Source organism: Ictidomys tridecemlineatus, chromosome 7, assembly GCF_052094955.1.
Source record: "Ictidomys tridecemlineatus isolate mIctTri1 chromosome 7, mIctTri1.hap1, whole genome shotgun sequence".
NCBI lineage: Eukaryota > Metazoa > Chordata > Mammalia > Rodentia > Sciuridae > Ictidomys > Ictidomys tridecemlineatus.
Genome location: NC_135483.1, coordinates 171,537,028 through 171,559,334, shown reverse-complemented (window position 1 = coordinate 171,559,334; position 22,307 = coordinate 171,537,028). Strand labels below are relative to the sequence as shown.

At 39.8% G+C, this 22,307-nt stretch overlaps 1 protein-coding gene across 6 annotated transcripts in view; it reads left to right on the top strand.

The window, feature by feature from the left end:
• Plekhm3 (pleckstrin homology domain containing M3) overlaps positions 1-22,307 on the top strand; it is a 215,109-nt gene that overhangs the window by 100,186 nt on the left and 92,616 nt on the right. For 4 of the 6 annotated variants that reach the window (XM_040294802.2, XM_005335121.5, XM_078017906.1 and 1 more), the window contains exon 6: positions 5,239-5,302. In XM_040294802.2, the coding sequence (XP_040150736.1) occupies positions 5,239-5,302 (64 nt within the window). Of the gene's footprint in view, positions 1-1,646; positions 1,714-2,982; positions 3,064-5,238; positions 5,303-22,307 lie in introns of all 6 variants that reach the window. The other 2 variants (XR_013424270.1, XR_013424271.1) reach the window with 2 other exon arrangements.

The following is a 22,307-nucleotide window of genomic DNA, read 5'->3' as shown; positions in this document are numbered from 1 at the left end:
TGAGAAGTCACAGATATTGCATTAAATTCATGGAAGATAAACTGATCACAAGTGTTTTTTGAGAATAAAAGTAATCACCCATTCTTTACTGAATACACTAATAGTAAATTTAATGCAAACATGACTATCTTTTTAAATTTTTATTTATTTTTTTTAGTCATACATGACAGTAGAATGCATTTTGATATATAATACATACATGGAATGTACATACATCAATCATATTGCAGACATGACTATCTTAAGGGAACACCAAGCTTTGCATCCCAGACATGAATGGTTGCTCCCCAGAAGGGTCCCTGAAGTGACTATGTCCCTTGGGAGCCCCATATTTCTCTTGTCAGATCTGCCTCCGGCAGTTTAATTTTACCTGAACAGGCCTGAGCCTTCAGGTTTCTCACAACCCCTTCTACTAATCAGAGTTCTGAAGAAGAGGCCTAGGGAATCCCAGCTTGTTTAGTCCATTTCACCAAGGGTTCCTGTCTGATGGGCCAACTTGTAGAACTTAATTCACAGCAGGGAAGAGCCCTGGGTCACCAAAAAATGAAGTTGCCATGCTCAACCTTTTCCTGAATTTGATTTTTATGTCCCTATTTGCCCTGCCTACCCCTGTGGTTGGCCTGCCTGAAGAAGATATTCAGAGAATATATTTCAAATTCAGTCTGCCTCAGGGACAAGAGAAACAAGGGACAGTGAGCTCTGCCTTAGAAACTGTAACCTCCTCTGACAGAAGAGCATGACCCTACCTCGAAATAGGTGCAGAAAACTCTTTTATTCTTTTATTTACATTAAAAATCATCACTACAAGAGACACAGTTTAATACTTCCCAGTTGTCCCTCTCAGGAAATTTATTCTTCCATTTGACTTCAGTGCTTTTATGCTACAACTTTCTTCCTCCAGGGAGAAGAGCTGATTGGCATTATCTATCTTAAAAGTCTGTTTTTTAATGGTTGTCACTAAATCTTTTGGACACAACATCTTCTCCAGACACAATAAGCTTGGTTCCTTTATCTTCTCTGCACATATTACATTTTCCAATTCTTTGTGTTTATCATGATCAACCTCATATAAATTATGGTACTAGACATTGAAGAGTGATAAAGGGAGACAGTAGACAAAGTGTTCTTGGAGAGACTTAGAAGCTCTTGGAAAGGGAGAGGGAAAATAAACATACATGAGATATAGTTACACACTTAGCAACATTAAATAAATATATAGCTAACTTCACCTGTACAAATAGTGTTGAAGGAGTATTAGAGATGGCCATATTCAAAGTGAGTTAGTTATTGTGAAAACAATAATGAACAATGTTAGGAAGTAAGAAGGACCCAGAAAGGAGGAATTGGAAAGTCTCTTTTTTTGCTCATCAGTTATGTGCATTGAAGAATCCATCTCCAGTGCCTGACACAGGCCTGGCTTATTTAGGCACCCAGTAAGTATTTGTTTGATTGGATAACTTAGTACCCTAGTTATCTAGAGCATAAAGGGCATGCCAGTAGGATTTGGTTTGTAAATTTGCAAATAATTCTTGTATTCTACATACAAGATATAGACATTTTAGAAATTTGTAGAGATTTTAGAGTAGAGAAAATTTTAAGTAGCAAAACCTAACAGATATGCTGCCTTCCATTTGTCCTTGCTATAGATTATTTCAGTCATCTCCCTTGTGACTCTGTCCAGCTGACTTGTCTTCCTGAAAACCAAAAGAAGAGGTAGGAGCTAATCTTGAATGACAGTTCAGCCACTTATTTGAATCACAATGTTGCTGTTTCTTAGTATGCTACCACATCACTTTCATTTTACTCTACCTAAGGATTTTCATTATCAATTACCTTTCAAAAAGATTATTCCTCACATTCATGTACTCCCAATCACCCTGTCCCCCATACTTGAACATCGTATACTACTACCCTCAGAATCCCTCTGAAAGACTGTCCTCGGTTTCCATTTCTGCACATATGTTTGAGTCTCAAGTTGCCTTGCAAATGTTTTAATACATTCAACAACAACAGCAATAAAACAATAATATCTAAATGTTCTGTTATATTCCAGACTGAATCCTGAAACAGAGATAGGGCATTAGTGAAACAACTGATGAAATCTGAATGAAGTGTAAATATAATAAACATAATAATTAATATCTGAGTTTTGACCAGTATTCCATGGCTATATAAGATGTGAACATTTGAATGAAGCTGGATAAAGGGTATAAAGATGTGAACATGTTACACATAAAGAGGACATTTAGACACTCAAATACATATCCAGTCCTGATTCTTTGCAAAATGTATTTCTCAAGCATGAGAAAAGTTGAAGACCACTAAAGTATACTTTTAGATAGTTCTGGATATTGTAAAGTAAACAAATTAAAAACAGATGACCCTTGTCCGTGCTCAGTCCCCTTCCTGTTAACTCTCTCTTGGTCTGTTTCATCCATCCCCACTACTTTTGCTGTCCCTGTATGCTGATGCCAGTAGTGCCCTGTCTCTTCTGCATCCCTCACACACTCATCCATACTTGTTACCCCCTACGCAAGCACTCAATATTCAGCATGTATAAAACTCTACTTGGTTGTCCTCTTCCTTGACAATCTGCCCTCCCTTGGCCAATGGCACCACCGTTCTATCACCCACACCAGCCTACTTCAGTCACCTTCAACTCCTTTCTCCTCACCCATTCTAAACATTGTTAATTCTTCTTCCAAAAGCCTCTTGTGTCTACCAATCCCCCACTTCTTTCACTACTTGTCATTAAAAACAAGTAAGACCTTGTCGGGTATACTGCCTACAGTCTCTCCATCCCCCTACTGAATTCAGAGGGCACAATAAAGTGCATTTTGACTGCTTCAAAAAAGTCATTTGACTATACTGCTACTGGCCTAAACAGTAACAAACATATATCTGGAAGAGATATGCATGCTATAGCTAAATAGGATGGTTAACTCATACCTCCCTCCCTCCTTCTTCCACCCCCAACCCTAGGAAACTGGAAGGAGACCTATGGACTCAGAAATCCTGGCCTTGAATCCCAGCTTGTGACCCTGGGCAAATCAGTCTATGCCTGTGAGCCCATTTCCTCATATGTGAGACAGAACTTGTACTTAATGTTCAGGACTATTGTCAGGACTGAATGAAATGATGTGTGTTGAGTGCCAAGCCCAAAGTGGGCTTCTCTTGCTGTTCTTAGTGCTTAACACTATAAGGTGCCATAGGAATAGGTCTCTTGATCATCTTTGTCATGTGTTATTGCAAATGGAGGTTGTTTTGTTCTATTATTTAGTACTGATTTCTGGGCTCTACACATATATAAGCCCTGTCATTTTCAAAAGCTCCCTGAGTGATTCTAATAGACAGCCAGGGTTATAATCCACATGTTGTATCAGTCCAGAAGTATGTACTCCATGCACAACTCTTACCATCTTCTATATCCAGGTTATGCCTTGCCTTTACTCGGCTTCCTGATTCTTGAACTCAGATCTTATTCACAGATGTCCCCCTAATGACTGGCATAGTGTTTGACATGTAATGGACAGTCATAAACGTTAACTGAATGAGTTGGCTTTTTTTTCATTTAATAATAAGATAATTGCATAGTAACATGTTAGACAAAGAAAATGCCAGCACCATGAGTTTCATGTATGTGTGGTATTTTACAACTATCTATACTTTGGTACCTTTTTGCTTGCTCATTATCCATTTCTTTAAAATTTATTTATTTATTTATTTATTTATTGCAGTACTTAGGATTGAACCCAGGGCCCAGAGCCTAGTACATGCTAGGTACTTGGGATTGAACCCAAGTATTTATTTTTTGTTTTGAGACAGGGACTCACTAAGTTGCCAAAACTGGCCTTGAATTTGTAATCCTCCTGCCTCAACCTTCCAAGAAACTGGAATTATAGATGTGTACCATTATCCCCAGATCAATTTTTTTTCCTGTTCACACACTGTCATCTCTCCAGATGCAGTAAACTGACAATAACAAAGATATGAACTTTGTTTGAGAGCCCCTTTTTAATATTTTTTAAATTGTGTTAATCAGCTTTTAGTCACTATGACAAAATCTTGGAAAAAAAAACAAATTGATGGAGAAAAGACTTATTTTGGTTCATGGTTTTGGAGGTTTGATTCATAGTCATTCAGCTCCATGTTTCTGGGCCTGTGTGAGGCAGAGCATCATGACCAAGAGCATGGTGCAGCAGAGCTGCCCCCTTCATGCTGACTGTGAAGCAAAGGGAGAAAACAAGAAAAGAACCAGGGACAAGATATACTCTTCCAGTGTGTGCCCCTAGTAATCTACTTCCCCCAAATAGGCCCCACCTCTCTAGTTTCCACCAACACTCAACAGTCCTTTCAGTTCTGAACCTTTCAATGGACTAATCCATTGATGATACAGCTCTCATCACTTCCCAGCCTTACTGAACACTGATGCTTTGGGGACCAAACCTTCAACACATGAGCCTGTGGGGGACATTCCAAATCCAAACAGTAACACTCATTATTCTCATCTGCACTTAGGTTTTAAATATTACCATCACTATACATTTAAAGGATAGTTCATTAATGTGATATCAGTACCACAGTTCCCTATTAATGAAAACCATAGAAGGTTCTGACATACATGTGGGTTGTTAATCCAATGTTCCTAAACTCTGAAATTAATTTAGGTATGCAGTATTACAGCTAGAAATATATTTGGAGAGATTTCAGTTTCAGTCACCCTTATTATATAGTGCAGAAGCTGAAGTTTCTGGGGCTTGGGAACTTGCCCTAGTTCATACAGCTTTTTAGGGACATAGCTGGTATGGGAAAACTAATGCCCTAGTCCTCAGGTCTAGACCATTTCACAGTACTTGTAGTATTTACAGTAAAAATGAAAGACCAGGTCTAGAGATGGAGCTTAGTGGTACAGTGCTTGCCTAGCATGTGTGAGGTCCTGAGTTCTATTCCCAGGACCACAAGAAAAAAGAAGGAGAAGAGGGAGAGGGAGAGGGAGACAACAATGACAATGAAACTCATACTGCCATTTCTTTTCATTCTGGGATCTATGTTAGAAAAATATTTGAGGAAAAGAAATTATTGTGAGTTTCTTAATAGATTTGGAAAAAAAAGATTTGGAGAGTAGGGGTAGAAAGGCAAGAAGTCAGAGAATAAGAATTCTTGAATAAGACCTTGAAACTTATGAGAAAAGGTGTCTTGCGGCAACACAATTCACTTATGTATCTGCCCTTTTTTCAGAATTTTCCCCAGAGAATACCTCCTTCAACAGATCCACCTGTATTCCCTGGCTGACCTGCAGCAGGTAAGTGCTGAGGGGCCATTGCATTTTTCATTTTCTTCTAGGGAATTGTCTGTTGATTATGGTCTTGGCACCGAGTCCTGCCATCACTGGGGTCATGTTCATCACAATCCCTAATACTTAATTTCTTTTCAAAATGGGAGGGGAAAAAACAGTATAAAAAGATACTATAAGACAATAACAATTATTGGCAAGAAAGTGGAGAAACTGGAGCTCTCATGCATTGTTAGTAGGAATGTGAGTAGTATAGCCACTCTGGAAAACAGCTGGCAGTTCTTCAAAAAGTTAAACATAGATTTACTATATGACCCAGTGATTCCTCCCCATAGTATATACCGACATGACTTAAAAACATAAATTCACATAAAAAATCGCACAAAACTATTTTGTGCAGCATTATTCATAACAGCAAAAAAACTGGGAGAGACCAAAAGTTCATCAGCTAATGAATGGATGAACAAAATGTGTCTATCCATTCAATAAAATATTATCCATCCATACAAAGGAGTGAAGTGCTGATACATGCTATGACATGGACAAACCTTGAAAACATCATGTGAAGTGAGAGAAACCAGATAAGAAATCATTTGTATTTTATGATTCTATTTAAATGAAATATTCAGAATAGGCAAATTCATAGTGACAGAAAATAGTGTTGGCTATGATCTGGGGAGCTAGAGGGATAAACAGAGACTGCTAGTGGATGTGGGATTTCTTTGGAGGGTGATAAAAGGGTTCTGGAATAAGTGATGGTGGTTGCACAATCATGGATACTAAAAATTAGTGAGTTGTTTACGTTAGAAGGGTGAATTTTCTGGCAAGTGACTTTATTTCAGTTTTTTTTTAATGTGAAGAAAAAAGATGAAAAAATTAATGATTGCATGTGTTAAGCCAATGATTGTGCTCAAGCCAAACAGATGAATGACTTTTAAAGTTTAATAAAACACAACAGAACATTTAAGAGTCAAATCATTTTTTATACTTTTGTTAGTACATGTCCTTTTAATGGTTGACCAGGTTTGCAGCCAGGAAGAAACTAAGGTTTTGTGTGTCCAGCCCTAAGTTTGAGTATGTTAAGTTTTGGTTAATCATTTAAATCAACATCTTACTCCCTAAGAAGCTGTCAGACACTAAATGAAAACATTACTTTCCTTCTATATATGTACTGATTCTTTCAATAGTCAGTTAAAAAGCAATTGTGACAACTTTCAGAATATCTCAAACTACTGTGATTCTGATCTTCTGTTGTTTTCCTCTCTGGTTGTTTCACCCAGAAGGAATGAGATCCACTTAAAACTGTGTTCATATCCTTTGGGTGTTCTTCAAACTTGAAATTCTTTTTTAAGGTGTTTTTGTGTGTGTGTGTGTGTGTGTGTGTGTGTGTGTGTTTTCATTAAAAAAAAATGAAGACTTTTGTGTTCTTTGTCCTTCTGCAGGTAAGAAAGTTATTTTGTTTTATTATTTTTTTAAAAAAAATTTGTAGTTGCAAATGGACAGCATATCTTTATTTTATTTGTTTATTTTTGTGTGGTGCTGAGGATTGAACCCAGTGCCTCACACGTGCAAGGCAAGTGCTCTGTCACTGATCTACGGCCCCAGCCCAAGAAAGTTATTTTAAATAACAGAAATAATTTTAGAACATTTAGTTGAAGAGGTCTGAGAGAAGCCTGGGGCTTTAATTTCCACTCATGTGTCAGATTCAAACCTACTGGAACATATCTGTTTGCTCCAACTCCTTCAGTCCTGCGTGTTCTTTACTGCACAAGCAAGCTTTACTGCACTGGCTGCACTGGATAGGGGTATATTTTTAATTACAATTATGCTGTGGTGTTCCTAGAATAGTAATCAGCTGAAACACTCAATGTGCATTTCCTGTTACTTTCTAGCAGTCTGTCTGATCATAGTATGAGGACCCAGACTCTATCACTTGAGAAGTGGGTTTAAAGGCACCAAACATTCTTGTAAAGGTGGTTTAAAATAGAATGGGTGGCTCCAAAGTGAATACTCTTTGAGGAAGCCTTTCAGAAACGAGTTTTGATATTAGATGAAGAGAAAGAATCAGAGTAATTCCATATTCATTTTAGGGTATCAAAGTAGTGTGTGCCCGTTTGGAATAATAAAACCTGCTTTTTAAGGCTTTCCTGTACCCTGCTGTCTTTTTCTTCTTCTTTTCTTTTTTCCCCTTATAATAATCAAACCATACGTGCCAAGCAGCTTGCTTAAATCAGTGCTGGTGGTGTTCTTGGTGGCCAGGCCATTAGCCCCCAGAGCCCCATAAGCAGCTTAATCAGTTTTCAGCCTGGTAGTAAAGTGATAGAGGCAATCAACAGCTTATCAAACTCCCCGTGGGTGGGGCAGCTAGAGCTCAATGCATCCATTTACTGAGCAGCTCACTCTAACCCAGGTCTTTGTGCCTGGCTTAAGAGCCCCAAACTTATCATATTTAGAGGAAGTTTAATTCAATTACATTTTCTGCCTGAGGTGGGTTAAATTGGATTTAGCTTTTGATCTGTCTGCATTTTGACTATCTGCACTGAAGGGCACCCCCTACCCCATCTTCTTTCAGTTTCTGGGTAAATGACAAGCATGTTTTCTAGGTTTGAACTGATCTTGAAAACACATAAGAGTAAGAACATAAGGAGAGGGAAAGGAAAAAAAAATCCTTCTGCTTTGTGAAAGAGCTAGTCAATGGTAGCAGGAAACCCTACCTTCCTGACCCAACCACCAGCTCCTCGAGGCCCTGGGCCGTTTTCACATCTCCCTAGCTGCTTTGTCATCCTGTTTCAGCTTCAGGAATTTAAGAATAAATTATTTTCCCCTGTTTGATTTCATTCCTCACTCCCAAAGGTTTCTATAAGAGCAGATTTTTCTATCTTGTAAAATAACTGTAGAAAAAGGAATTTTCATGTACAGATTTTGAAGGGAAAAAGAAGATAAATTAAACCAAGTGCTTGAAGAATCATAGAAAATGACAATACAAATATTCTTCCTAAATGCACAGATTCCTTTCTAGAAGTTTCTCTTGAGTACATTTTTCCATTACTTTTGATTTCAAAAGCAAACGTTTTTCTTTAAAAAGAAAAAAAGGTAAACCTTTAACGAATATGGTAGAGAACTTGAAAGTATTATAGTATGCAAAGCACTAATAATACATAAAGGTGCTGAAAGGATTTTGGTGCCAAAAAAATTTGCCACCTTCTTGTCTTTCTCCAGATTCATATTTATAAATAATAGTCTCTAAAGTTTTAGTAAATAGATTTAGTCCTCAATTTGGCTGAAGATTACAAGCTACTTTTATGCATCTATTTTTACAGTCAAGACAATTTCCCCCAGCTTTTCATTATTTGAATTTATTGCCCTCTTTGCATGTATTCTTTCTTACTGTTACACACTTGGATAGGAGGAAATAAATAGCAAGGGTTGATGATTACCTAGTAAAGGAGATTCTTTCCATTTGTTCTGGGAACCACAGTCACCTGGCTACTGCTCACTGAGCATCAGTTATTGGCAAAATTTATTTGGATGTTAAGTAACTAAATTGCTCTCTGTGTATTACTAGCATACACATGGAAATGGTAGTAGCTCAACAGTACATTGTCATTATCTACTGTGAACAATTGGCAGCATTTAGCCATCACATGTGAAATAGAGATAAGAACCCCTCTGGCCTAGTGGCAGGGCCAAGAAAGCAGCCTAGAGAGGTGGAGGGTCTCCAAATCTGAGAAGTTCCTGAGAATACCAGCTTGATTCACTCATTTCTTAAGTTTGGAATTCCAGATAAATTTCTGTTGTATAAAGTATATAATATTAGAAGAATATATTCAATCTGTACACTTTGAATATAAAATTAACATTTACATTTTCTGCCTAAGGTAGGTTAAATTGTAAAATAAAATCCCCTTTTTTTGGTAAAATAAAATCTTATGAACAGAAACATTCAGGAAGTGTGAATGCATAGTGGGTTTTTGAAATGACAAAGCAGTTACTTATAAAGGAAATCACTAACCATATGTGAACAAATGGTCATGTATTGGTGCATATTTTTAACGGGGAAACTTCTTTTGAGAGCTTTTCCTTGGTTTGATGCTTTGAGAAGGGGAAATAGAATAGAATTTATGTTTGGTTATTTTCAGTCTTTCCACCATTATCACAAATCAGTGGGAAAGTTTAGGTCAGGAATTCTATAAAAAGATATGCTCAAGAGGGGCAGTGGGAACATACCCTTAGTGCCTTAGCTTTCCCCTTTCCACAGTGAGTGTATAACAAACCATGCCTTACTCATGTCCCTTTGGCTCTCTTACCACTGATAAAGAGGTTCCAAATTTTACCAGTATATGTAAATTACTATTCAAGAGTTCTAGTTGTTCTTATGGTGCAAATCAGAACCTTGGTTTAATATGTCATTCCTTGGACTGTGTAAATGATAGGAGAATTCTTCTAGAGTTCCTTCTACTTGCTAAAAGAAAAGGTCAAATTGACTTCTAAATTCTGTCTACCTGTGCTCTTGCAACAAAACCTAAAATGCATATTAATGACTAACTCTTCTGGTGTTACTCACCTTTGGGGCATTTGTAAGTTAAGTATTGAATGATTCTATTTATACATGATTCAAGAGAAAGGATACTGGATGGTCCCTTGGGGGAGGCAGTTGGTTAGAGTAGCCCCTCTCCACCTACTCCCTCCACTGCCCACCACCTCAGCTACACACACACACACACACACACACACACACACACACACACACACACCTCTGTGAGATAATCTAGCGGGCTGATTTTCCCATTATTCACCTTCTCAGAGTCCTGAATTTCCAAAGTAGGCCCTTCCTTAAAGTTAAGAAGTTTATATTCTACTTAACATAATATATATTGCCCAAGAAAATAAATTGTTACTTTGGCACAGATTCATTTGTCTTGTTAATAAATTGAAAACATAACATGATATTTCAGGAGAAAATATTTCAACAGATAAGTCTTAATGACAGGAAAGGAAGGAAAAGTCTAGAATTTGGAATAAAGGGTTGCAAAGTGGGAAGGATGCCAAAGGGAAAGACCTATAGCACCTGAGAGCCAAGACAAGAGAAGTAACCAAATGCACACTACCTTTTTAGAGTTACCTAGGTCCCAGATGTTTGTTTTATTCTAAAGCAATGAACACTTACACAAAACAACTGACATAATTCATGGAAGATGTAAATGTTCAGTAAATCACTGGGAGGCTGGGTGGGTAGATCGGTAGATGAATGTATGCATACATATATATATTTGCATACACTATCCTGAGATCACTAGTTATCCCTCTAAGTGGAACTTAATTTAACATTAGCACCTAAATAAAACAAAATTACAAGTGTTCATCTGAGTAATATCAAATGAAAAATTGCTTTTAAAAGTTTTTTATTGGGGCATTGAAAGATACATAATAGTGAGATATATATATAGATATATATATATAGCCATATTTATGCATGCACATAATAAGCTTAATCAATCTCACTACCTAGAACCTTCCCTTTCTCCTCTGCTCTCTCTCCCTGGTCCATTTGCTCTACTCTACTGATCTCCCTTCTATTATTACTATTTTAATTAGTGCATTGTGATTTTATATATAAATGGGGTTCATTTTATCATTTTCACATATGGACATAGCACAATTTGGTAATGAATCTCTGCTTTTTTATTTTTTATTGATTTTTTTAAAATAAATGACAACAGAATGCATTACAATTCACATTACACATATAGGGCACATTTTTCATACCTCTGGTGGTATATGAAGTATGTTCACACCAATTCGTGTCTTCATACCTGTACTTTGGATAATGATGTCCATCACAGTCTATCATCATTGGTAACCCCCTGCCTCCTCCCTTCCCCTCCCACCCCTCTGCCCTATCTAGAGTTCATTTATTCCTCCCATGCTCCCCCTTCTTACTCCACTATGAGTTACTTTATATCAGAGAAAACGTTCGGCATTTGTTTTTTGGGATTGGCTAACTTCACTTAACATTATCTTCTCCAACTCCATCCATTTACCTGCAAATGCCATGATTCTATTCTCTTTTATTGCGTATATATGCCACATTTTTAAATCCATTCATCTATTGAAGGACATCTAGGTTGATTCCATAGTTTAGCTATTGTGAAGTGTTCTGCTATAAACATTGATGTGGCTGTGTCCCTGTAGTATGCTGTTTTTAAGTCCTTTGAGTATAGACCAAGAAGAGGGATAGCTGGGTCAAATGGTGGTTCCATTCCAAGATTTCCAAGGAGTCTCCATACTGCTTTCCATATTGGCTGCACCAACTGGCAGTCCCACCAGCAGTGTATGAGTGTACTTTTTTCCCCCACATCCTCGCCAACACTTATTGTTGTTTGTCTTCATAATAGCTGCCATTCTGACAGGAGTGAGATGATATCTTAGAGTAGTTTTGATTTGCATTTCTCTGATTGCTAGAGATGATGAACATTTTTTCATATATTTGTTGTTTGATTGTATATCATCCCCTGAGAAGTGTCTGTTCAGGTCCTTGGCCCATTTATTGATTGGGTTATTTGTTTTTATGGTGTTTAGCTTTTTGAGTTCTTTATATACCCTAGAGATTAGTGCTCTGTCTGATGTGTGAGGGGTAAAAATTTGCTCCCAAGATGTAGGCTCTCTATTTACCTCACAGATTGTTTCTTAAGAGATAGAGATGAGAGAGAGAGAGAGAGAGAGAGAGAATTTTTTTTAATATTTATATTTTAGTTTTCGGCAGACACAACATCTTTGTATGTGGTGCTGAGGATCGAACCCAGGCCGCACGCATGCCAGGCAAGCTTGCTACTGCTTAAGCCACATCCCCAGCCCCACAGATTGTTTCTTTTGCTGAGACAAAAATTTTTAGTTTGACTCCATCCCATGTATTGATTCTTGCTTTTAATTCTTGTGCTATAGGAGTCTTATTAAGGAAGTTGGGGCCTAATCCCACATGATGAAGATTAGGGCCTACTTTTTCTTCTATTAGACGCAGAGTCTCTGGTTTAATTCCTAGGTCCTTGATCCACTTTGAGTTGAGTTTTGTGCATAGTGAGAGATAAAGGTTTAATTTCATTTTGTTGCATATGGATTTCCAGTTTTCCCAGCACCATTTGTTGAAGAGGCTATCTTTTCTCTCATGTATGTTTTTGGCACCTTTGTCTAATATGAGATAACTGTAATTTTATGGGTTAGTCTCTGTGTCCTCTATTCTGTACCATTGGTCTACCACTCTGTTTTTGTGACAATACCATGCTGTTTTTGTTACTGTTGCTCTGTAGTATAGTTTAGGGTCTGCTATAGTGATGCCACCTGCTTCACTCTTCCTGCTAAGGATTGCTTTAACTATTCTGGGTCTCTTATTTTTACAGATGAATTTCATGATTGCTTTTTCTATTTCTATGAATCTCTGCTGTTTATATGTCAGAATAATAGTGCGTTTTTAAAGTTGCAAACTTTATGAACACCCACTAAAACTTTCTTGAACTAACTCTTCATTAAGTTTTTTGCTAGTCCCATACCCAGAGAGCTATAAATTGTCACCTGTGTGACCTAATCATTTGTCAAAACAGAAATACTACAAACAGCAGTCCCACCTCAGCAGCTTCACAGTGTGTTCTAGTTAGTGAGTAGGGTCACCAAAAGTCGATGCCTAAGGCATGTCAAGGCCACTTTTTGAAAACATACTTTGCTGAATTCTTTAAGGATGTTATATCAATTATTTTGCATGGCCCTGTCCCAACAAATAAACACATCATCAGAGAATGTTGTTCTCTGTAGGCACTCTTCAGAGTCAGTGGACAAAGGCTGGGCCTAAGTGGGCACTCAGCACAGCTGCCCTTTCACCAAAGAAGTAACAGGTGATGACCTTTATTCATACTGGGGCCAACATCTTTGAATCCAGAGCCCACAGGAACAGCGCCTCAGTGCCCACAACCCAGTCACCAGTCCCCAGGCTTCAGGAGCCCAAGGAACTTGTATTCATAGCCTCTCAGCAGCTCTGAGCCCTGTGCCATTGTCCACCCAGGCGTTAGCAGGCAGGATAACTAATTAGGAGCATTCGGATTTAACAAGCAGAAAAACAAAGTGTGACAGCTCGCCTGTGTTGTTCTGCGGCCAGCGCCTATGTCTGCAGTGGCCGCACTGCCTTCACAAACCCCTGAATGCAATCTGGGGCAAGACTGGAATGAGGCTCCATTAAAACATCAGCCAATCTGTTAGCTACTTTTTCCAGGGTTAGTCCAACCAATTAATGAACTAGGAAAGAAGACCATAAGTTATTTGGGGGACAAGTCATGCCTTTTAAATAAGCGAATTTTTATAAAATGAATGTATGTGTTTTCCTCAAAAAATCTTTCCTGGGCAGAGGGAAGGGATCAAATGTTATTCTTTGAAGGCTCCACTAACAGTTGGCAGCAGATGGAAAGTTGCTGCTTCTCAGGCGAGCAGGTGTCTCTAAGTAGGTGCTGAACAGTTCATGCCTCATGCTCAGACTCCCATGCTGTTTCAGATTATGTGGAGAGGAGAAAGGGCAGAGTGACAAGCCCTGCCAAGGACCAGGATTAGTGCCAGACCAGAGATCCTCAGCCTTTAGCATCTGGACCACTTGCTGATCATAACTACTGGCTTTCTGGTGTTTTGGTGATGGGACCAGGTAGCCAAGGGAGTTAATGCATGTAGTTAAGAAGGTGACAGTGCAGACTGTTCTTTAGACAAGCTGGTTAGCCATTGCCTTGAGAACACTTTCCTAGGCACCACACCCAACTACAGCCTGGTTTGCAGATGTATTAAAGGATTGGGGGAGGAGGGCAGAGCCTGTGGCAGAAAATGTGATGGCTAAATGCAAAATTACTTCCCTTTTTGAAAAGATGACCCTATGTGAGAGTGTTGGATGGAGGGCCCCATTGTACAGGAAAGAAAGAACTGGGTTGAGGCTCCAGAGGCCAACGCAGAGCCCCTCAGGGGTAACACTACCATAGTAGACGAGAATAAAGCCCAGAATTGGAGGGTGTTCAGTCAGCACTAAAATCAATTTCTTGGGATCCCAGACTCCTGACTCCCACTTTTGCTTTGGCTTCTAGCCATTTGGGTATTGTTACTACTGGGTTTTGTTTATTGTTGTTATTTCCCATTTATCAAAAAGCAATTTAGTCCTGGCTAAGTAAGGGCTTGTTTTCAAAGGAAATGGCAGAATTAAACTATCTCCTGTCTATCTGCTCAGGCTAACAGAAATGTTATTACCTCCCACAGAAATGTTATTAGTCACCAGGAACAGGTAAAAAGGGCTTGGGTCAAAACCACTCCATTACATGATCAGAGAAACTATCATTTGGTTGGTAAAGCATGTTTCTATGTATTAGTTATCTGTTGCTATGTAACTGATTACCATGAAACTTAGTAACTTAAAACAAGAGTGAACAAAATTTGTCTTTCACAGTTTCTAAGGGCTGGGAGTTCAGGAACAATTTAATTGGGAAGTAGTCTGGGGTCTGTACTGAGGTTGCAGTTGAGATGTTGGTTGGGCCTGTAGTTACCAGCTGAGGCCAAGAGGCCCCTTCCCAAGGTAGGTGATTCCCAAGCCTGGCGAGCTGGTGCTGGTGGCTGATGGGAGGCCTTCTGCTTCCATCCACATGGTCCTCTCCACAGGCTGCTTAAGTGTCCTCAAGACATGATAACTGACTTTTGAATGTTGTGAGAGAATGAAGCTATCCTTTCTGTGACCCTGCCTTGGAAGCCAAGATCGCATCATTTCTGCCCCAGTCAGTTCACTGGAAATGAATCCCTGAAGCTGCTCCAGGGGTGCGGTTGATTAGTACACGGTGCATAGACAGCAGAAACGGATCACTAAGTCTGATCCACGTTTAAGGACCCGAGAATTAAGTTCCGCATTTCAAATGGAGGCATTTTTAAAAAAATACTTTTAGTTGTAGATGAACACAATAATTTTATTTTATTTATTTTTATGTGGTGCTGAGGATCAAACCCAGTACCTCACACATACAAGGCAAGCGTTCCACCACTGAACTACAACCCCAGCCCTCAAATGGAGGCATTTTAAAGAGCATATGAATATATTTAAAAACTACTATAATAATAGCATCTCATATCTGCATATTGGTTTACACTTTAAATAGTGTTATTCCAAAAACAACTTTGTGAGATAGACAGGCCTGCCTTTTTAAAATACCCACATGATAGGCAAAAATACCAAGGCTTGGGAAAATGAGCTGGCTTGCCAAAACTATACAGCTTCTACTCAGTGAATGAGCTCTGACTGACAGCCATGCTTTCTTACTCTTTGTCTAGGGTCCTCTCTGCTCTACCAGATGGGTGTATGTACATAAAAAAACAGATCTCCACTTATGTAATCTTGTACTTGCCATGTTTATGGCACAAAGATATAAGGGGAATGGATAAAATAATGTTTGCAAAAAGCACCAAGAAAAGGAAAATATGAAGTCTGTCATGATTCCTGTAGTTACTTCCTGTACATAGCCTGGGAGGCATCAGAAAGCATCGGGTCACCTGTCATACAGGATACATTCACAGGGAATGGCCTTGGGCCCCAGCAAAGTGTTTTGGCACTTTCCCCTCACTTTTTGAATTCCCTTATGCTACCATAGCCAGCATGAGAGGAGGCCCCAGGAATCCCTGATTCTTCCTTGCTATTCAATTCAGTTCAGCAAATATATGTTGAATGCCCACCGTGTGCTAGCACTGTGCTAGAAACAGAAGAGACAAAGGTGAACAATTCAATTCCTTCCCTCACTGAAGTTACTGTCAAATGAGAGAGGCAGACAAGCTTCCTTTTTCTTTTTTTAAGTCAGTGGTGTTGAATACAAGGTAATTGGGAAACCCATCTAACATCGCAGCAGATTGCATTTGCAGTGTTGGCCATAACAGTATCTCCCATCCCACACTCATGCATACACTATGACTTTAACACCTGCCATTGAAAGTGGGGTCTTTGTTCCCTTTCCCTGAATTTGGTTGGGCCTATGACTATGGAAGTGTTGCTATATGATAGAAAGCCAAGTCATGAAAGGCAATACAACTTCAACCTAGTGTTTGGAGGATGCCCACTCTTGGAAGCTAGGCTCTATCTCAAAAGGAAATCCAAAGTAGCCCAGGGACAGGCCATTTATGGTCATGGTAGCTGACAGCCCAGCTGAGCCAAAGCAGCCATCACCCACCAGCAGATATGTGAGACGTGGGACTCTGAATTACACAAGATCCTCACCTTCAAGTCTTAATCAAGGCTACAAATGAGTGTGCGGATATTTTGGAGCAGAGACAAGCCACCTCCACTGTCTGAACTCCTGACCTATAGTATCTGTGAGTATAAGAAAATTATTGTTTTCTACCACTAGATTTGGGGTAATTTGTTTTGTAGCAATAGTAATTGGAACACCCAGTAATTTGGCTGTCAGAGTGGGCTATCTAGAAGCTGTGATTATAAGTTAGATGTGGAGCCTATAGACACGAGCCAGGCAATGGGAATGGGAAAAGGAATTTTAGGGTTTGGTGGCCTCAAACCCCTCAATGACCTAATCCTCAGTATTTCTGTCACGGAGGCCAGCAGGAGAAAATTTTAATTACTGACTATTTTAGTCAGCTTTTTCACTGCTGTGACTAAAGTACCCGACCAGAACAATTGTAAAAGAGAAAGAGTTTATTTGGGGCTCATGGTTTCAGAGGTCTCAGTCCATAAACAGCCGGTTCCATTCCTCAGGGCTCAAGATTAGGCTGAACATCATGGTGGATGAGTGTGGTGGAGGGAAGCAGCTCACATGATGATCAGAAAGCAGAGAGAGGTCTCCACTTGCCAGATAGAAATATATATTTCCAAAGCCACGACCCCAAAGCCCTACCTCCTCCTGCCACACCCCTTCAGTTACCACTCAAAATTCACTGATTGGGTTAAGGCTCTAGTAACCCAATCATTTATACTCTGAACCTTCTTGCATTGTCTCACATGTGAGCTTTTGGGGGATATCTCACATCCAAACCGTCACATTGACTTTAACATTTCTAAAGAACATTCTATCTGCAAGCTTCAGCATTATTTTGATAAATGTCTTAACAAAACATTCATGGGATAAGTATAATGGTGTTGCTTCATTTTCCTCAGAAATGAAAGATTGCACAATGTACCTAGAGCTAAAGAGAATAGAGTTTTAAAATCTTTCCATCCCACTTGTGCACCTCAAATTCGAGCCCAATCTGTGTCACCAAACCCCTGCTGGGTGTTCATTTAGCAAATATTTTTTTTTAAATATTTATATTTTTTAGTTTTAGGTGGACACAATCTTTATTTTTACGTGGTGCTGAGAATCGAACCCAGTGCCTCATGCATGCTAGGCGAGCGAGCTACAGCTTGAGCCACATCCCCAGTCCCATTTAGCAAATATTTATCAAGTGTGTACTATATACCAGCAGCTACTCTAGCCTTGATATTGAGAGATCTCATTTCTCAGAAAAGGACTGAGGATATCTAATGATTATAACCAAACTCTTGCACTCTACTATATGCCAACGACTTCCAGTAGAGGCTTCTCATGACTCTGTTCAGCCTGGTGATGTTCAGTGGGATTTTATCCCCTGGTCCTTATGCCAACCATCCTACCACATTTGCACTTGGTCTTCAAAGGACCAGAGGAATAACAAGAAGGCCCTATCTAGTCAGGTGTTGAGGGCTGAGCACTTCTAGCATAGATACACTCACTTGACAATGCCCCCAAGATGGAACCAGAAAGTATGGCAGCCCCATAAGACAGCATCATCACAGGTGTCCTAGCTGACACCATTGTCTGCCTGTGAGAAGAGCCACTCTACCTATTTCCATGGGTACCATGGAACTTGCAGCTTTTCAATAATATCACCCCGCCTTTCTGAAGGAAAACTTGAAAGACAACAGGGGCAGCTTCTCCTTATTGCTGTTTGGTTTTTATCTTAATTTCCATTAAAATCCTAGAAAACCATCAACACATTTGCCCTTGGAATTTCAAATAAAGAAAAGATATAGGGAGCAGTAGTGGTAACTCAAAAAGCTGCCAAAGCATCACAAGCCCAGGCTTTCTAGCCAGTGAGCAGATAGATTTTTTTATACTCTCTTCGGGAGTTAGTCTTTTACATATTCATCCATGGAAGAAGAAAGTAACAAACACCTATTACATATCAGGCACTTACTGTAACAGGTGCCAGGGGCAGGATAGAAAACTGCCCTCTTGGAGCACATTCTCTCCTGACTTTCTTCTAAGGGAGCAGCAAATGATAGCGGCAGCCTAGCTAATCCATTCCCCATTTTAAAGGAGAGAAATGCAGAGCAGAGCTCTGTTGATTGGGATTCCTGCAGAGACCAGGCGAGTGGCATCAGTGCCCACAGCAGGCTTGGGGTAAGACTTCAGGTTGTGATGATGAACCAGAGGGCACCTCCTTCTGGAGGGGCAGCTATTCCTTAGTAGCCCCCGAATCGTCAGCTCTACCCATTTTCCAAGAGAAGCCGGAAATCCTTATTTTTATGTGAAATTTCTCAATATTTAAACACTCTGCAGGCCAAACAAAACACAGCCACCAGTTTTGACCTCTGCTTTATAATAGAGAATGCCTGCTTTTGTTCCGTCAAACTAATGAATGCTCAATTGCGAGAAGGAATTTGGAGGTTAGTGTTAGATTGTGCTCCTCAATAGGCTGCAGACTCCATCCCACACCCTTAAGATACTAATTGACAGACTTGCACAGGCTGACATCTGGGCTCTCAAAGTGGACACACACAAGGAAACAGGCAAGCTATTCCAGGTCACTTTGCAAGGTCAGGGCAGCAATGCAAACATTAGAAAGGTTGAAGACGAAGGTCAGGTGGCAGCAAGGGAGCCCTACAGTGCCTTGAGCTGTTGGTTAATAAATCATATTCGAAAGGTATCAGCGGCCTGCCTCTCCCTGGCATTGCTTTGTGAGCTGGAAAATTAAATAGAAATCAAAATTAAGATGGCTGTCAGGAGCTTTAGGAGACCAACACGCCAGTGTGAGGCCAACATGGGATGAAGTTTCTCTCTGGAGCAAAGGTCTTCAAAGGGATGATGATATCTGACACTGGGCATCGCAGAGGGCATAGCTACTGCAGTAGTGATGCATGGAGCTGTGGAGCCTGCCTATCCACGTTCAGTGCCTGACAGGCAACTTTGAGCAAGTCCCTTCCCTTCATTCTTTGAGCATGAAGTACTTCATCTCTAAACTGGGGATAACAGTACCTGCCCCCAGAGGGTATTGTGAGGCTTAGTACAGGTGAAGCACTTAGAACTCTGCCTAGAAGATGGGACTTTATTAGTGGTACAGTACTGGTATTAGTGTTGCTGGGAAATGTGGGTTTTTCTTCAGTAGCTCCCTGGAGCCTTCTTCAGAGTCACAGAGCCATTACATCTGTAGACATTAGATTGTAGCCATCTCCACAGATATCATACTTGCTGAATCCCAGCTTTGCCTATCAGATTCTGCAGGGGAATCTAGGCAACAGGAACCTTCTGTAGCTGCAGTTTCACAGTCACCTTATGGAGCAGCAGAAAAATGCTGAGTGGGTTCCCTCCTACAGGCGATGTCATCCTACAGGGGGATTGCACCTGGAGGGCCCTCACCCTCAAGGTGATGCCCTCTCCCAACAGAGTAAGTCAGCAGTCCCCTGGGCTTCTCACCTTTCTTTGCTATTGCCCCATCTTCAGACCATGTACCTGAAGATGAATTTCAGCTTACCAAGAAAGGTGAGCGCCTCCCACATCTTTTTCTCGGAAGAATTCATGCCCTTTGGGTGGGTTATGCATAGTTCTCTTCAGTGTTAACAAAAAGCAGTCTTCCTGTAAATTTTGTAGAATCATAAGAGTACACATTTTTGTGCTTAAGGAAACCACTGTGCCCATACTGTTTCTGCAGCTATAGGAATGGCTTACTAGACTGAAATGTTGGCAGAAACAAAAAGAAGCCCTGTTTCTTCCCACCTGCAATCATAGTTTTACTAGCTTGTAAAGCACACGCAGAATTTGCAGTACATTCTTCTCTTGCAGTAGGGGAGAGGCCCTGCTGTGAATGTAATTGGCTTTCTAGCTTCCTTTAACATTGAGGTGGAGGGAGCTGGACTGAAGGGCCTTTACTCTTAGAATTAACCCATGTTGAATTGTGTTTAAATTCCATGCATCTCCCTGAATGGATGTGTTCCATTAAGTCTTAGAAGTGGCTTATCTCAGAATATATCCCCATCTGTATCAATTTTCATCACTTTGTTGAAACTAAGTTTCTTTTTCTTCTCCCTTTCTCTCTGTCCCTCACTTTCTCCCTCCCTCCCTCCTTCTCTCTCTCCCTCTCTCATCTCTCAATCTCTAATGGATTTTTAACTTAATCTTAAAAGGGATTATTTTGAACCATGGTAACCCCTGTTAAAGATATATGGCATCTTCACATGACAATGTCATATAGTACATCCCATTTGAACCACGTTTTTCCTCTGACTTTGGCTTTGTAGGATGTCTGTTCCTCAGAAAAGGACCACAGGCATAATCTAGATGGAAACTGTCTTACTTTATCTCTAAGATCCTGAGTTTCCTCTTGTATGAAGTCAAAATATTGGATTAAGCAATCTTTACAGCCCCTTCCAGCTTTAGGGCCCTGGTTCCATGATTCTATGATCCATGAGAAGCAATTAAAATGCAGAAGCTCCTTGTGTCTCTATTTCCTGGGGCTTCCCAGGCAGTATGCTTAGTGGAGCCAGTGCAGCCAGAAACCTGGAATCAGCTGGATCTCTGAATATGGGCTTAGTACCTTCAGTTCTAAGCGACAAACAGAAAGATTTCTGTTTGACAAAGGTCAGCTGTTCTAACTTCTTGTCATTAAGTAGAAGTTTTAAGCGTTTTCACAAATATGATCTGAAGAAGAGCTTACAAAAACAAGTTAAATATACAAGCATTGCTTGATTATGAGAACAGATTCTAAGAAATACATTGTTAAGCAATTATGTCATTTTATGAACATACTATGTACTTACACAAACCTAGATGATACGGGTCAATCACTTGACATGGCCTCTAGCTACAATCAAGAGATAGGGTAAACCCAAAATGTGTAAGACTGCTGCCAATTTAACATGGCAGGCTGTTTTACTGTAAACCTTTTATAAAAGTTAAACAAGTAAACGCTAATGATAAAAAATGTAGACAGTATAATAAATACACAAACCAGTAATATAGTTGCTTACTATCATTATCAAATATTGTATACTGTACATAATATATTATACATGCTATAGTCTTGCATAATTTAACAACATTGTTTTGTGAAATGTGCTAGTATACCATTTTGTCATCATGCACACCAGGCTGGATAGCTTAGCACTAGGAGGTATAATCTTATGAGACCACTGTCATATATGTGGCCTGTTGATGACTGAAATATCCATGTGGGACCTGACCATACTGATTTTACCTATTCCTTAAAGACAAATTGTCTTCTTGGTACCTCACAGTTCAGTAGCAGTTAAACTAATATCTAGCCCACAAAAGTTAGCTAATAAAAATTTTAAAATGGCAGATAACATGCTATTTCCTTCAGAAAAAGTAGACCCAGTCAGGTTAGTGTTCTACTAACAGCAGAGAACCCAGTACAGTCGGCATGCAAGAGGTGGAACTGTTTAGGAACTTGTGGTTTCAGGCACATTGAGGCAATGAAGCTTTGTAAGAGAAGGTTTAGAGTAAAATTTGTGTTTCAGGGGAAGGAGATGTTGGAAGGATTCCTGGCTGGAGTAGAGGTCAAGGGTGCAGAGAGAAAGTAGGCGAGGCAGTCATGGGTAATAAAACTACTGATTTGAGTTTCACCTTTTTCTCTCTTCTTTGCTTACTGCCTGCTGGGGACAGGGACTGATCATGTGGAAGACAGGCAGGAGGAGCTAGAAAAACCGTGATCCTAGCCTGTCTATTCTATCCCTGAGTCGTAAAGGCACAGGCACACTGAA